This window comes from Cervus canadensis, chromosome 19, assembly GCF_019320065.1.
Source record: "Cervus canadensis isolate Bull #8, Minnesota chromosome 19, ASM1932006v1, whole genome shotgun sequence".
Lineage (NCBI taxonomy): Eukaryota > Metazoa > Chordata > Mammalia > Artiodactyla > Cervidae > Cervus > Cervus canadensis.
The window spans coordinates 10261608-10277990 of record NC_057404.1 but is presented as its reverse complement, the minus strand read 5'-3'; the positions used below and the strand labels follow the sequence as shown (position 1 = coordinate 10277990).

General features: G+C 34.8%; 1 protein-coding gene across 1 annotated transcript in view; it reads left to right on the top strand.

The window, feature by feature from the left end:
- The first annotated feature begins 453 nt into the window (after positions 1-453).
- Positions 454-16383, top strand: part of DTHD1 (death domain containing 1) — a 76932-nt gene continuing 61002 nt past the window's right edge. Inside the window, exons 1-5 of the mRNA XM_043438612.1 lie at positions 454-724; positions 2690-3302; positions 6777-7107; positions 11011-11190; positions 12257-12501. Of these exons, the coding sequence (XP_043294547.1) occupies positions 454-724; positions 2690-3302; positions 6777-7107; positions 11011-11190; positions 12257-12501 (1640 nt within the window). The remainder of the gene's footprint in view (positions 725-2689; positions 3303-6776; positions 7108-11010; positions 11191-12256; positions 12502-16383) is intronic.

Sequence of the window (16383 nt, the reverse complement as noted above, 5' to 3'; positions counted from 1 at the left end):
TCATGCATAAGTATTTTAGAGCATCACATAGAATTATTAGCAAGGTCATTAGCTTAGTTTACCTTTGATTAATATACTTCTCATCTTACTACTGAATCCATATTTTGTTGCCTTAAAACTTGAAAAATACATGCGGCTTCCATGGTATATCAAACCTGTAAAACTTACATGGCGAGTGGGATTGTGTGAGCTAACTCTGTCCACGTCCGTGGCTTACCATTCTGTACACAAAGGCATCCAGGGTGTTGGAATGCCCCTCCTTTGGTCACCTAGTAACTTTTCACTGGTCAACAGAAGCTGAATAAACTATTATGTTGCAGGAAAGTGCTTGGCGAGCTGACTTGGATCATCTCCTGGATTTTAGAAGAGAAAAAAGAGAATCCACAGCCAAGATTAAATTTGCTAAACCTTTAGGCTTTGCTGTCAGGAAACATTCCACTCTTGGAGTGTAGGATGGATACGGAAGACATGGGCTCAGGTAAACTAGGCCATATATTGAGGCAGATTTGGAGACAAAACCTGATGCTGACGCAGGTGCTTCTGGGTGAAGACCACAGTGAAGGGGCTGGTGGGGCCACGTGGATCGCCACAGTGGTCTTTTTGAGTCAGGAGCTCAGCGGGGCCCTTCACCAACTCTTGGAGCACACTGCAGGGACTCTGCGCTCCACCTGCCAGCAGCTGTATGCGCTGCTTGACAAAGAGAATCACTGTACCTGGAGACAAGGCAAGTATTTATTTATCCTTTCTCTAAAAAATATTTATTAGCCACCCTGAGAGGGCTGATGAGCACATAGAGGCTAGGTTAAGGTCTCGGTCCATAAGGGATGAACGGTTTGATGTGGGAAGTAACACAACTGCACAGTAACACAAAGGACGGTGAGGACAGTCCCATTACAGCCCTACAAATGAAGTGCCTTAGGTCTTCAGAAACAGGTGAGATTACGTTTTTTTCAGGTGGAGAATTTTGCTGAGACAAATGCAGCATCTCACCTGAGGGTGAAGGAATGGATTGGATTTATGCAGCCAGAACTTGGGCACCTTGAAAGAGCATTCCAGGCAGAGGTGTTACCAGCAGGATCCAACACTTAGACGCAGGAAAATATAGGCTTAGTTTGAGGCAGGTTGATCAGTTTTTCCATATTGAAATATGATATTCTATTTTTAGACTTATTTGAACTTGAACTTGCTAATCGCAAAAATATGGGGAAGTCCAGGGTAGGGTGGAATATGAAATTATACCCCCAAGACACACATAAAGAGGGGTGCAGTTTCTTGGGAATAAGCCCAGTTATGGATGCTAAGTACAGCATGGCAGGAAGAATGTGGTATCCAATGCCTATTATCTCAGACAACAGTTACTCTACATAAGAAGATGGGCATCCTGAAATCCAACTCTAAATAACACAGTGTCAAGGCAAGTGGGAAGGTCTCATCAATTGGGAATCCAGGGCAGATAATGTTAAAAATTCAGTCTAGAGAGCAGATTGTGGACATTGAGGGAAATCTGTCCAAAGGCAGCGTGACCCAGAGACCCTCAGCTGGAACTCAGAGCTAGGAATCAAATCTCTAGAGAGAACTGAATGTGATTCTAAGCAACATATGACGACATGATTATTCATGGAAAATGATAAGTTCAGTTCCTAGAAGAGGAGTTCAAAAGAAAGACTGGTTCTCAGATACAAGACAAAAAGAAAAAAAAAGAAGTCAGAACTACAGCCCCGCGATAAGGCTAGACTAGTTAAAGATGATTTAGTGATGACTTTGACAACACTGAGCTATATGGCACTTTAAATTATATATTCCTGAGTTCAGAGTTGAATTTTAAAGATTGGAGAGTTGCTAAGCCTATAAGAAGCTATCAGGTGACCCCAGCTGTGAGGAGAGGAGGAATGAATGAATAGAAAAATAATAAGAAATAGGGATGGAGTGAGAGACCATGTTAGATCAGTTCACAGTGAGGGTTTACACCAGAGCAAAGAAGTTTGACTTGGTTTATTAGTTTTTGAGTAGCCAGGTTCCAACCAGAGAATTGGTGTCATTAGAGCTATTCTTTGAAAGGCTTATTTGAAAATTGTCAGTGATCACAAGCCCAGCAGGACGAATAGTGTGAACCTAATTAAATCATAATACCAAACAAAGTACTCAACAAAATATAGCATCTGCATCAGCAGAAATAATGTAGATATGGCATGCCTGCTACCCAAGTCTCATTTGAAGTGTTCCACTAAACTTCAGGCAAATCATTATAGATGGATCATTGACAAACTATATAGTACATTCAAAGAAGAAAAATAATTTTCCCCAAATCATACCAAATGAGGAATGAATGAATGGAGGGAGATGTTGACTTCAATAGGACAGCATGTTATGGGGCGGGGGTCTTGAAAGCTTCAAATATTCAAAGAATTTTCACAAGCAAGAGGAATTGGATTTACTCTTTGCTATTATGTTAAAAAACAATTTGTCCCCAATATCTAGATGTGTTAAAAAAATTACAGTTGTACAAATGATTTCTCCTTCAAGAGGGTTACAGGCTTTAAAGCCTAGTAAGGGTCTTACACCCACAAGGGTCTTTACAGATTTCTAGGATAATTTCCCCATACTTTATTACATGTCAGTGGAGAAACATAATGTGGTTTAGTTTTGTATTTATTCTTTTTATGTGTCTCTGTGTGTATTGTGTGTGTAGAAACCATTACGTTCATAGAGTGCCTCATGAAAATAAATGAATATTTGGGGAGCACTGCTACACTTCTAAAGAAAGAAGAAAAGGAGATGTGTAATTTATGCGGCATGCATGATGAATGTACTCCACTGCAGACAAAGTCCACCATTCAAGATATCAAAGCAACAGACATTGCTGCAAGAGAGGAACAAAATGTCATAGAAACAGCTACTGTTTCTCCCACAAATGGAGAGGAAAGTCATTACACAAACCAGGTCCAGTTGAAAAAAAATAAAATACATAGGAGTTCAGAATTAGTGGAAAAAGAAAACAATACATCATTGAATGGAGATGTAACAGGGCAAGAAGAGTCACAGAACAAAATGTTCCCAGATAATGCAGAAAATAAAGATGATAAACAAATAGAACACATGACTATTGAGAGCATAAATGGCAACAGGGAAGAGTTGCATGACATAATCCAGACAACAGAAAGAGAAATTCAAGAGATCTCAGAAAGCCAAAGAGAAGAGATTACCACATCCTCAATAACATGTGATAGCTCCAATAAATGTGTGAATAGTCTTCCCAGTGACTCAGAGAGTCTAAAGCAAAAGAATAACATAATGGAAAAGGAGTAAGTAAATACAATGTAAGCAGTGCTTGTGTATGCCTACTTATATGTGTTTCTACTTGTATATAAAACAATTTACACATGAGTAAAATTTTATATCTATATTTCATATCTCCAAAAGATATTAGAAATCAATAACTGTTTAAATTACTCCCATAAAAATTTATAAGGCTGCTATTACTAGTATTGTTAGTTTCTTACAGCTTCCAGAAAAAAAAAATGCTTCTTTAATGGAAGAAGGACTTGACTGTATAAGAAAGTGGTTAAACTGAACAATTGTCCTGAACACAAGCTTATCATGAGATAACATTAGATTATCATGAGAAAAAAAAACAAAAACCTAGGAGATTGCAGAGTTCAAATATTAGAAGAGAATTTCCTAGCCTCTGATTTATTTTATGTATATTTTCAAATTCTCACATTTATTTTATGTATTAATATAAATATCATGTATCTGTAACCTGTGTCTGTAGAACTCTGGGAGGGCTCATGCATAAGCTTTGGGAGATTCTTAAAATTGAATATATATTTTCACAACTACTTTATATTCTTGGAGATGGTCTAGAGCTCTCACCAGATTCTCAAAGAGCCCATGACTTCAAAAAAATATGTTGAAATTAACTGGTCTATTTTATGAATCATTGCCCCTATACAAGGTAATAATAATCCATATTTCTCTAAATAAAATAAAATATTCACAAGTTATATTTTCCCAGTAAAAATAAGACTCTTAGAAGACAATAGGGAATAAAAATGTCATCGATTTGGAAGATAGATAGACATAAATTTATCTCCTGTTTTATTACAGACTAGTTCTGTGACCCTGACCAACTTGTTTCATTTCTTAGACCCATTTTCTTATTTGTAGAAATTATATATACTTCCTGGGATTATTTGATAAGATCAAAGGAGAAAATCATCTAAAGGGCCTAGTACCTTGTTGCTTGGCCGACCTTCACTCTCAGCTAAACATCTCTACGTTGATTTATTTCACCACCACCAACCCTCACTTTCTCAACCACACACACACCATCAAACATCACATCCCATCTGTGCTGTTTCAGACACACAATACCATTTCCAGGACAACACCACAAATGAGTCTATGGTCTCAGGCAAGTCATTTTGCTCACTTTGACTTAGTTATCTTATCTAGAAAAGGAAAGGGTTGAGCTCTGAGGTTCCCTGCATGTTTGAAAGTCCAGTCAATTTCATAGATGTCACAGGAGCACATTCAATGCATGAAAAACCCCCCAGGTTTGAAAGACTTATGCTTCTGAAAAACAACTGTTAAAAGCAGTCATTATGCGGTTCCCATTTCACTTGAGAAAAACATTAACACTTTGTATCCTCACATTCAGAAATGACTCAAAGCATCAGCTAGTGAGTCACTGCTGAACCACTCCCTCTCACACCTCCTTAGGTGTTCCTGGTTAGTGGTTTCCTCTTTGTGGCAATGTAACCAATTTTGCTTGGCTTGCATGTTTCACAAGATGACTACTCATTGCAGCTCCTCAGGCTAGGATGCCATGGTGCCCCAAGAAAGATGAGTGTCATAAACAAAACTTAGTTCGGAATCTGCTGTGATTCCTCCCTGGAGAACATTTTTTTTAAAAAGTCTATCTCTTTCAGGTAGTTGTCCTAGTGTATGCAGACTCAAAGGGAAACAACACTAGAATAAACCAATATGATTATTTTTAGTGGCTGGACTAGATCTGTTTGATTAGATCTGTGGAAATGGAAGCATTAACAGGTCTCCTCACTCTCCTTTGTCTGTCAGGCTTTTGGAAGTAGAGTGTATTGAGTTGAGCTTCTAGGGCTCAGAAGAGAGTCATTTTTGAAGTGATACAAGGCAGGATCATTGCACCTTCCATGAAACAATGTATCTAATTTTCTGAAGTACCATTGTCATCATGATCGGAGATAACTCAAACAGAAGATGACTTGAATAATTTTCTATTCCTTCTAACTGCATGGGTTCAGAATTGTAAATATAAATAAATAACCTTTTCTTCTATTTCAACATATTTTTTTAGATTTCTGTGTTACAGGGCACTTTAAAGTTAAATTTATTAATTGAAAATAGTTAAAACCTGATTATTTTAGAACTGGGTATTTATGCTGTATTTTATAAAGATCCTCTTCTTTTTTAAAAGAAGTCTTTTTTAAAGACTCTCTTATTTCTCTTTGACACTGTTTATGTTTCAGCCATGTCACTGGTAGGAAATGAGAAATAGCGAGAAGAGAAGTACAAGCTGGTAGCTATAATGTAGAGATTTAATATTTATTGAAAACTCATTTTATGTTAATTCATTATTATAAAAAGTTGAAACATTTTATATCATTCAATCTTCACACTATTGTGGATTTGATATTTGTTTCAGTTTATAATGGATAATGAAACCATTGTTTTAGAATGATTTGAGGAAGTCTGATATAACAGAAAGCTTGAGCTTTTGTGTTAAAGATAGATGAATACATTTATTGACTCTACAACTTACTATCTGTGTAATTTTCAGAAAGTTAAAATTTCAAAAACCTCAGTTTCTTTATCTATAAAATGATAATGACAGTAGGATATGTCTGACCCCATCGCACGGGAATTTAAATGAAATAATGCATAGCACAAAACCTGATCATAGAAAGAGCTAAAATATTATTAATAGCTATTTTAATAATAATTATTGATGTTAAAGATCAAACAGTTAGTAAGTAACTAATATTAAATTTGAATTCAAATCTATAAGATTCTAAAATGCTTGGCAAAGCTGATGGTACAGAAAGCAAGAGTAAAACCAAATGTAAAAATAAGCTTTTGGATTGATTCTTCGAGGACTGTGAATATTCTGTTTCTATTCACCTTGATTAAGTGTACATTCACAGTACTTTTATACTTTCTCAATTTTTCTTAAAAATGTAATAAGCATGATCACTTGATTTATGGCATTTAAACAATTCCAGTACCATATATATATATGGTACTGGAATATATATATATATTTATATATATTTTATATATATATATTTCCTTTCCTCAAAATTTAGAAAACTATCCAGGTATTAATTTTTGATTTATCAAGAAGCTTCAGCAATCTTCAGATTTATATTTGAAGTGAGCAAAACTGAGAGATGAATCGACCACCTAAATAATAACTGTAATAACAACAATAAGAAAGGATAACTGACATGGTACTTACTATGTGCCAGGCACAGCTTCTAAATGACTTTACTGTATAATTGTTCATTCAGTTCTCACAGCCTTCATCTGAGACTGGTGTTATTTTTCACTATTTTACAGTTGAGGAAGTTGAGGCACAGAGAAGTTGTGTATCTTGCCCAAGGTCACAGTGTCAGAAATGCGACAGCTGGATTCACACCACAACAGTGTGGCTCTAGAACTGGTACTCTTAGGCATTTCACTATACAGTCCATAAATCAAATAATTGAAAAAGAATGATGTCCCCTTTTCCCCTGCAGGTATCTTGACGTGCTGAGTGATGATACTGTCCCCCAAGTGTCTTGTTATATTACAGCACCAGCCTATGTTCTACAACATTTACAATGCAGGATAATTAATAGCATGAGCTCTTTAACAGTGAGTGAGAATGAAGAGTTGGTCAGCAATGTCATCACTGTGGAGTGCTCAGACATGGAAAAGAGAATTCCATTTCCAATATGCATTGCGATTCCATTTACTGCACGTTACAGGGGAAACTACAGAGATATCATGGTGAAAGTGTCTGACATAAACCTTCAATCAAGTTATCTAACGCCAAATTCACTGGAAGGAAAGACAGGAAGTTACAAGGTTGGTCAGCCCTTGATTACACCTATATTTGCTCTTTGACTCTTCTTCTCACTAATTACTCAGACTACCAGATCATTGTATAGATACAATTGCTTCATTGGTAAAAATGGAAGGATTGATAAAAGATTTATGCTGGTGAATTCATGTGTTATTTTTGTTTGTTTCATTTTTCTATACATAAAGATCAAACAGCAGAGCTTGTTGGTCAAATTTGGGAGTGAAAAACTTGAGTCTAGGAAGCAGCAAGTGTTATATTTTTGCCTGGAAAGCAAAACCAACATCATTGTTTAATTAGCTTCATATCTTAGACTAGTTTAGACTAACATTTCTAATGGGATGAGCTTCTGCTTAGAATCTCTAGATGACAGTAGCTTTATCTTTTATCATTCATGGGTGGAGAAAATATGTAAAAACTAAAACAATTTGCATGTCTGTGTGTGCTTGTGTGTGTGTATGCACTGAGAAAAATCATGTTTAATATAAATCAAGTTTAGTATATATATGGAAAACAATATATGTGGTAGTTAGGATATGGATTGTGGAGGAAGATTGGCTGGGTTTGAAGTTTAGCTCCTACATCAAACTTTGGTTGCTTGCAATGTCAGCTTGAGTAAATTATGTAACCTTGCTATGACTCAGTTTTTTCATCTAAAAAGTGAATACAATAATAGTGTCTACCTGGTAGGGTAATAAGGATTAAATGAGAAAACACACTCAAGATGACAGAAGGAAGCCCATAAACACATGATAGTAGTTAATAAACTATCACTTTTATGGTAGACTTTATTATAATAACTCTAAAGCCATCTATTCCATTCCAATCCCAAAGAAAGACAATGCCAAAGAATGTTCAAACTACTGCACAACTGCACTCATCTCACATGCTAGCAAAGTAATGCTCAAAATTCTCCAAGCCAGGCTTCAACAGTACGTGAACTGAGAACTTCCAGATGTTCAAGCTGGATTTAGAAAAGGCAGAGGAACCAGAGATCAAATTGCCATTATCCGCTGGATCATCAAAAAAGCAAGAGAATTCCAGAAAAACATCTAGTTCTGCTTCATTGACTACACTAAAACCTTTGACTGTGTGGATCACAACAAACTGGGGAAAATTCTGAAGGTGATAGGAATACCAGATCACCTTCCATGCCTTCTGAGAAATCTGTATGCAGGTCAGGAAGCAACAGTTAGAACTGCACATGGAACAACGGACTGGTTCCAAACTGGGAAAGAGTACATCAAGGCTATATATTGTCACCCTGCTTATTTAACTTATATGCAAAGTACATCATGCAAAATGCCAGGCTGGATGAAGCACAAGCTCGAATCAAGATTGACGGGAGAAATATCAATAACCTCAGATATACAGATGACTCCACCCTTAGGGTAGAAAGCAAAAAGGAACTCAATGGCCTCTTGATGAAAGTGAAAGAGGAGAGCAAAAAAGCTGGCTTAAAACTCAACTTTCAAAAAACTAGGATCATGGCATCCAGTCCCATCATTTCATGGCATATATATGGGGAAACAAGAGAAACAGTGAGAGACTTTGTTTTCTTGGGCTCCAAAATCACTGTAGCTATGAAACTAAAAGACATTTGCTCCTTGGAAGGAAAGCTATGGCCAACCTAGACAGCATATTAAAAAGCAGAGACATTACTTTGCCAACAAAGGACAGTTAGTCAAAGTTATAGTTTTTTCCAGTAGTCATGTATGGATGTGAGAGTTGGACCATAAAGAAAACTGAGCACAAAAAATTGATGCTTTTGAACTGTGGTGTTGGAAAAGATTCTTGAGAGTTTCTTGGACTGCAAGGAGATCCAATATAGTCAATCCTAAAGGAAATCAGTCCTGAATATTCATTGGAAGGACTGATGCTGAAGATGAAGCTCCAATACTTTAGCCACCTGATGTGAAGAACTGACTCACTGGAAAAGACCCTGATACTGGGCAAGATTAAAGGCAGGAGGAGAAGGGGATGACAGAGGACTTGGTGATTTGATGGTACTACCGACATGATGAATATGAGTTTAAGCAAGCTCTGGGAGTTGGTGATGGACAAGGAAGCCTGGCACGCTGCAGCTCATGGGGTCACAAAGGGTCCAACATGACTGAGTAACTGAACTGAACTGAACTGCAAGCCATCTGTGGTGACAAAATCATATGTTTTGAAGAAAGAATATATGTACAATTATTAAACTGAGCATAGAGTTGATGGGAACTAAAATTTGAAGTTCTTCTCTGGACCACTGGAACTTATTTTTAAATAATTAAAATTATTTACTTTTCAGCTTTATATAAGTTGTCATTATTTGTAGAGGGGGGTAGGGAATAAACATAAAAAAATGCCACACATACAAAGAATTCTTCTTGACTCATCTCTTCCTCTTCCAATTTGGGTCTTTTCTGAGTTATAAATAAGATTATACAGTTGAACATGAAAGCTGTGCTTGTTCTAATTATTTACTCCAATTCATGCAACTAAGACATTTTCTATTTAGTCTAGGAAATCTGTAAGTAGCTTGTGGCTTTTTACCATTGACCTATCTGAGTGACTATCACAATAATAACAAATACTGTTCATAGCACATATGCTTTTCACCAAATAGATACGAAGATGGTTAATAAATAGTGCAAAAGAAAAAAAGAGAACATTTCTACTGAGAAAAATAAAAGCATATACTTTTCTTTTAATAGTTTTCTAATGGTAGTCATCCCTATATTTAGCCTAAGAAAATTTAAACTCTGGATTCCTTCCAAATTTTTATGTGGTTCATACGACATTTGAGAAATCTAATTCTGGAGTCAGATAAACCATCGTCAGAATTCTGCTCATGACACTCCCCTGCTTAAAAATCCTTCCGTTTCCCCTGTATCTGCCAAATATACTTTAACTGCATGGCAACCATCATGAGTTCCGAGAAAACCTTTTTTCTTACCTCTCACCATTTTCCCTCTGGCCAATTAAGAACATTCATCATGCCGTGAATTTTCCCAGCAACAGATTCATGAAGATATTGTGAAACCTCTTCCTTAGTCAGTTTTCAAATGATAGATTATTTTCCATTGTGATTGTCCCTGAAATGTTTGTGTGTGTGTCTGGATGATTATCCTCTCATGCCTGGGTGGAGCTCTGCTGGTGTTTGGGGAACCATTGAATAGACCAGATTACTTCTAAGACCTCCTCTTCGTTTTAAGCTTTGGTGATTATATGAGTAGATAATTATGTTTTCATTTATGTACACAGTTCCTTCCTGTGTGATAAAAAAGCTTGAAAATGTCCTTGCATATATGCATTCAAAATTTAAATGTCACTATATAAAAAAGAAACACAATTGTGTCTCTTTGCAATCATCTGCTCCCCCTGCATGGAAGAGAGAACCAGAGAAAATGACTTTATCAGGAGGTTATGAATTGTCAGAGGGAGGAATCTGCTGACAGTACAAGTGCTGTAGGATTTGTGTAAACTACCCAAATGATGAAATTTTAGCCCTCGGAATTTCTAACACTGTTAAACTTTCTGGATAGAGGCCAGTGCTTAAAGTCCATTCTGATAAAAGAGGATTGGATTCCAAACATGATTAATACTTGTGGAAACACTAAATGTGGTTGCCCATTATCCATTTACCTTTCAGGGGAATAATTTAAATTTAAAAATATATTTATTTCTCTTTTTTTCTATTGTGTGGCTCAAATTTGAGAAACTCCTCGTAACTACTTCTAGTTTATCTCATGAAAGGACCATCCATTTGGGGTTAATGAAGAAATTCTCAACGACAGGAACAGCATATAGCTGTTGTTTTTTCTTTCTCCACAGCTGTAGAATATGTCCAGCATGTACTTCCAGAATAATGCACTACTAATGTGTTTTAATGTCATTGTCTTAATATCCTTTAATCCACACAGGGGACCTGTGCTGAAGTGAAAGTTTATAAGTTGGGGATCTTTTCTGTTGTGTCTTGTTTAAAGAAAGAGTCCTTTACAGTAACAAAGAAAGGTCTTACTCATAAGACAAGCATGGATTCCCGAATATCCTTAAATTACCCTCCAGGAGTTTTCAACTCACCAGTGCTTGTACAAATAAAGGTAAATACTAAAAACTGGTGAGACTTTTTGTGGGTTATCAAACTTTGTCCTAAAAGGGAAGAAGGTACAAATATTTAATATAGCAATAAATGAATTTTCATACTTTTAATCACCTAACTTATGGTGTCATCAGTGAAATAGTGATGATTTAGAGCATATTAAATCTCATTCCCAAATAAATCCTTGACTTATTTTAAAGCCTTTTCTAGCTAATTTTTGTGTTGTTTTGTTGTGTTGTTTATGATATTTGTTGACAAAAAAATGTAGAATATTTATGATGGAATTAATGATGGACTTTGGGCGTTCATATAATTCAAGAATTCCACCTGTGAGGATGTTTAAAAAAGAAGCTAATCAATTAAAGCATTTATGATTATGAATATTTGGTTATATTTAATTATAAAACAGTTCTTTTGGAGATGAGAATTTAATTCATACAAACATTATTTACAAGATGTACAACTATGTATCAGTATACATTTTGGAAGACATATTTCCTCAATATTTCCTATCCTTCTAGCCTAACTCTCTCTCATGCTCTCCTAATTTCTCCCAGTTGTTACCATAATGGGTAAGAGAAGAAAAGTCAGGAAGAGAACATACTATTAATAATTGATTCGTAAATATTTTATATAAGCTCTGAAATTTTGAAATCATGCTAGTTATTTTTATTAGTCATTCTTATGTGAGAGGAAACAAATAAATGTAGTCTTGTTTGTCTAGTTTCTGAAGGTCACTTGATCTAACAATAGTTATAATTAGAAATTATGTAAAATGTCTATTTTGTTTTCTGGGTCATTTTGTTGCCTACAATTAAGAGTGATTCTCAGTTATTTATAACATAGAACAAGAAACCTAGATTTTACAAAGACTTTGTTAAAAGAGGACCAATTGCTATGATCATTTATAAGATAAGATAGTGTTGATTCTAGCCAACAATGCAGAGAAAAATGTATAAAACTACGTTCTAGTAAATTTTTAGAAAACTGACTTAGATATGTGCTGATACCTTACATCTTCTGCTATTAAGATATAGCAATATATATCCTTTTTTTTCTTTGTTTAGGTTCAACCAATTGACCCATCTCTGGTGGCATATTTAAAAACTCAGCAAGATACTTCCTACTCAGTACTATCCACAAGCCCTATGATTCATATTCAGCACCCGTCAACACATCCTTTTCAGAAGCCAGTCACTGTATTCCTACCATGTTCTCCACACCCTGACAAAAAAAATCTTGGGTCTGAAATAGATCATAAAAGAACAGCTAGTACCACAACAAACAGAATCATACCTTTATACCTCAACAGGTAAGTCTGACCCTAACATCTCTAGTTGACTTGATGGTAAACAAATAAACATGATTAAAAGTGTAATCAGACATAGTTAAGTATCAGCATTGAAATATGATGAAATATTTTTAATATAGAAATAAAATATTGTGGATCTAGAAGGGTAATAGGTTTAGCTGTAATGGGTCCAAAAGTATGCTATGAGAAAAGATTGACACAAAAGAGGCAAAATTAATCCTCTCTTTCAAAAAATTTATGATATGGTTAATTACAAAGTGTGATATGATTATTTTAATTTCTATATTTAAGTGTTCCATTAATGTAGGAAAAAAATAACCTGATCTTTTAAAAAATAAATTTGAGTCTATATTTGCCACATAGGCAGTTTCCTTTCTGTCCTAATTTTTATAATTTAAAAAATTCCCCACAAATGAGACTAATATACATAATGAGTTGCCAGCCAGAAATAAGACAGATATGAAATGTTAGCAATAAATAGTGTACACTAAGTAATAGTAGGGGTTTCCTTGGTGACTCAGTGGTGAAAGAATCCGCCTGCCAATGCCTACCAATGTAGGAGATGCAGGTTTGACCTCTGGGTCAGGAAGATCCCCTGGAGAAGGAAATGGCAACCCACTCTGGTATTCTTGCCTGGAAAATCCCATGGACAGAGTCTGGAGAGCTACAGTTTGTGGGGGCGCAAAAGAGTCAGACACAAGTTAGTGACTAAACACACACACACACACCCATAGTAACCTGATCTTTGTTTCTGTCCTTTCACTTAATACTTTTTTTTTCCTAATAAGAAAGGTAAACAGGAACCTTCACATTCTTTGATTCTGAAGGCAATTTTTTTTTTTTTCTTTTTGGAAAAAACATTAGAGGGAGAAACAACTTTAGACAGAAATAATAACAACTATTAACTGAGAAGCTAATTTTTTAAACCTGATTCCTTATGTATATTATCTCATCCAATCTGCACACCACCTCACCTTCATTTTATCACTTGGAAGTCTGAAACTCAATGAGACTAAGAACTTGTATTACAATTATCTGCAGGTTGTACATCTGAGATCAATCTATCACAGGTTGATAATATTTTTTTAAAAATTCTAGCAAGTTCCCCAAGGCAAAACTTGAATATGCCATGAGCTGGCAACTATTTATATACCATTTACACTGTATCAAGTATTATAATTAGTCTTGAGATGATTAAAAAGAAGATGTATGTCTAGGTTATGTGCAAAGCCTATGCCATTTACAAAAGGGACTTGAACATCCACAGAGTTTGGTATCTATGGGAGTCCTGGAATCAGTCTCTTGCACCCAGATGCTGAGGGAAGACTGCCTAAGAAGTGTGCAAGCTTGGTTTGGACTCACATAGTTTATTTCTAATCATGACTCTATATAGCACATGGATCTGCCATGTATTTAGTTTGAGGCTGTAAGATTAGAAATTGAGAGGTGGATTATTTGCTCTTTACCACTGTGTTTCTAATTTAGGAAGCTGACAATAGTAGAACATTGGCCAGGAGACCAAGTTAAACTTTTCTTAGTACTAGGTACGTGAGAACAAACATAGAAATACAGACACGATTCAGTTGTATGTGCTTTTGCTATACAAAATTATATGTATGATATCCTAATTGGCATTGAGTTAATCCATGTTCCTGTATATCATGGTAAAGTAAGATTTACAACCAAAAATATCCTGGAGCTTCCTATTTAAACATATTAGTCTTAACAGATTAAGACATTCTCTTTCAAATATCCTCGTATTTTATATACATATATTTTATATGTGTATATATATATATTTAAAGATGAGAGCTTAACTCTGAAATTTTATTCTTATTGGTATCCTATTGCTAAAATCTAGTAAATTTTTCAGTTGTCTTTAGGGTAGGTTGCAAAGGGTTAATAAAAATAAATTTGTGTTGACATGTACTTTATATTATAAAACAAAGTAGCTACGTTTGCCAGAAAGATAGTAATAAAACAATTTCCTGTTCCCAATGGTTGATCTTATTCATAGTCTATATACACCAGTGAGAATAAAAATGTATCCCTGCCATACACAAATATCATTTGTGCAAGTGACTAGGTCAATGTTTCTTCTGCCTCTCCCTTGCTGTATTTCCGCATTCCTCAGAAACAACAGGACAGAATGTAGAGAGAAATTGAAGGCAGTGTATTGCACTGTCAAAAATGAAATTGCCAAAATATAGGGATAATAGTAGAGGCAATAAAATCTCTTAAAGATATGCATACTGGGGGTGGCACGTTTTCATATACTTCATTGACTTGAAGTACTGGAAATCTAGTCAATACCGATAGGAGAAGGTTACACCTTTGTTCAGAGAAATTATACTCAGCAAAAATGACTAGACACTGAAAATTGGCTTAGAAATTTTGCTCTCTAGATCTATGAAAGATTCAAATGGCAACCAAATTGAACATGGGTGGACAGATGTCCATTCGAAGATAAGAAAATACCCAACTCCTCCATGATGTTGTAAGGGAAAAAAAATAATACCAATAAACACCAAGACTTCAAAGAAGAACAAAAATAACAACAACCAAAAAATATAGAAATAACCATCAGTATGGAGCGGAAAAGAATAAAGAACAACAGGGTGAGATACAAAGATAAGAAACTGAGATGAAAAGTCACCAAGATATGATAAGGACTCATCTAAAGTGATATAACTTAAGAATTTTAAGTACCATTGAGAAAGAGACCAAAACAACCATGAAAGAAGTAATAATCAAAGGCACAGAAATGTAATTTTCTGATGTTGACTAAAACCTTGAGTTAGAAAGTGTTGATTTCAAAATTTATGAAAAAAATAAATCTATACTTTAGACATAACATAAGAAATTGGAATGTATTTTTAAATAAAATGTAATTCCATAAGCATTCATTCAGCAGAAATAGATTAAGTAAAAAGGAATAAAATCAGTCTAGCCCCAGGCTCACTCTGTGTAGCATGAAATATCAAGGATAAATGGACTAAAGCCTTCAGAGATTTGAAGGGAAGATGTGGAATTAGGGTTTTCACCTAACAAGCAAGTTTGTTTGTTTTTTTTTTTTAAATACAAATGCTCACAGAATGTATTACTCACTAGTTCTTAGCAAAATAAATAAATAGATAAGATTAATGAGTTGAAGATAAAATAAAATTTAACAGATCAAGAATAGGACAGTAACTCATTTTCAAAAATCTAGAATTGAATATAAATAATATAAAAGCAAAAGAAAAGTAAAAATTCATATGGCAAAGTGGTAACAGGAAGAAAACAAGAAAACAGCATGGTGAAATTAAAGAGAAAATATATAAATAAAATCATTTATATTAAGTAAACATAAATAGGTTAAACATAATTTATATGAATGTCCACGTTAATCTTAAATATTTTTAATGTTTTACATGTTACATTTGTGGAGATTTCCTTAGATTTATCATTTATTTTACCAATTTTACTGCCAATTGTTTCAGCTGTTCACTTTAATAATTATAATTCTCTTTTCTAAAAGGCAATTGCTATATTTTAAAATCTTAAAAAAATATCTTTTCTGAGGTTCTCTGTTTTTCCATTATGCTTACTATTTCTTCTTTTATTCCTTTAATCATTGTAAACACTTCCATTTTAAGTCTCATTCAGATTATTTTACCTATGAGCATGATATTAACTATGATAGCTATTGACATGGTGTAAACTAGCAAATTCTCTTTCATACTAATTCTACTCTATGAATTTTAGCCTTAGAAGTTTATTTCCAAGTATTGATTATAATTTTTGATCAGATCAGCCATTCCTCTCCCTTCCTTTCCACCCAGAGAAGCTTTTGCCTGCTTCTCTGTTGCTTTCTTGAGTCAGTGTTCAAAGGGGTTTTGG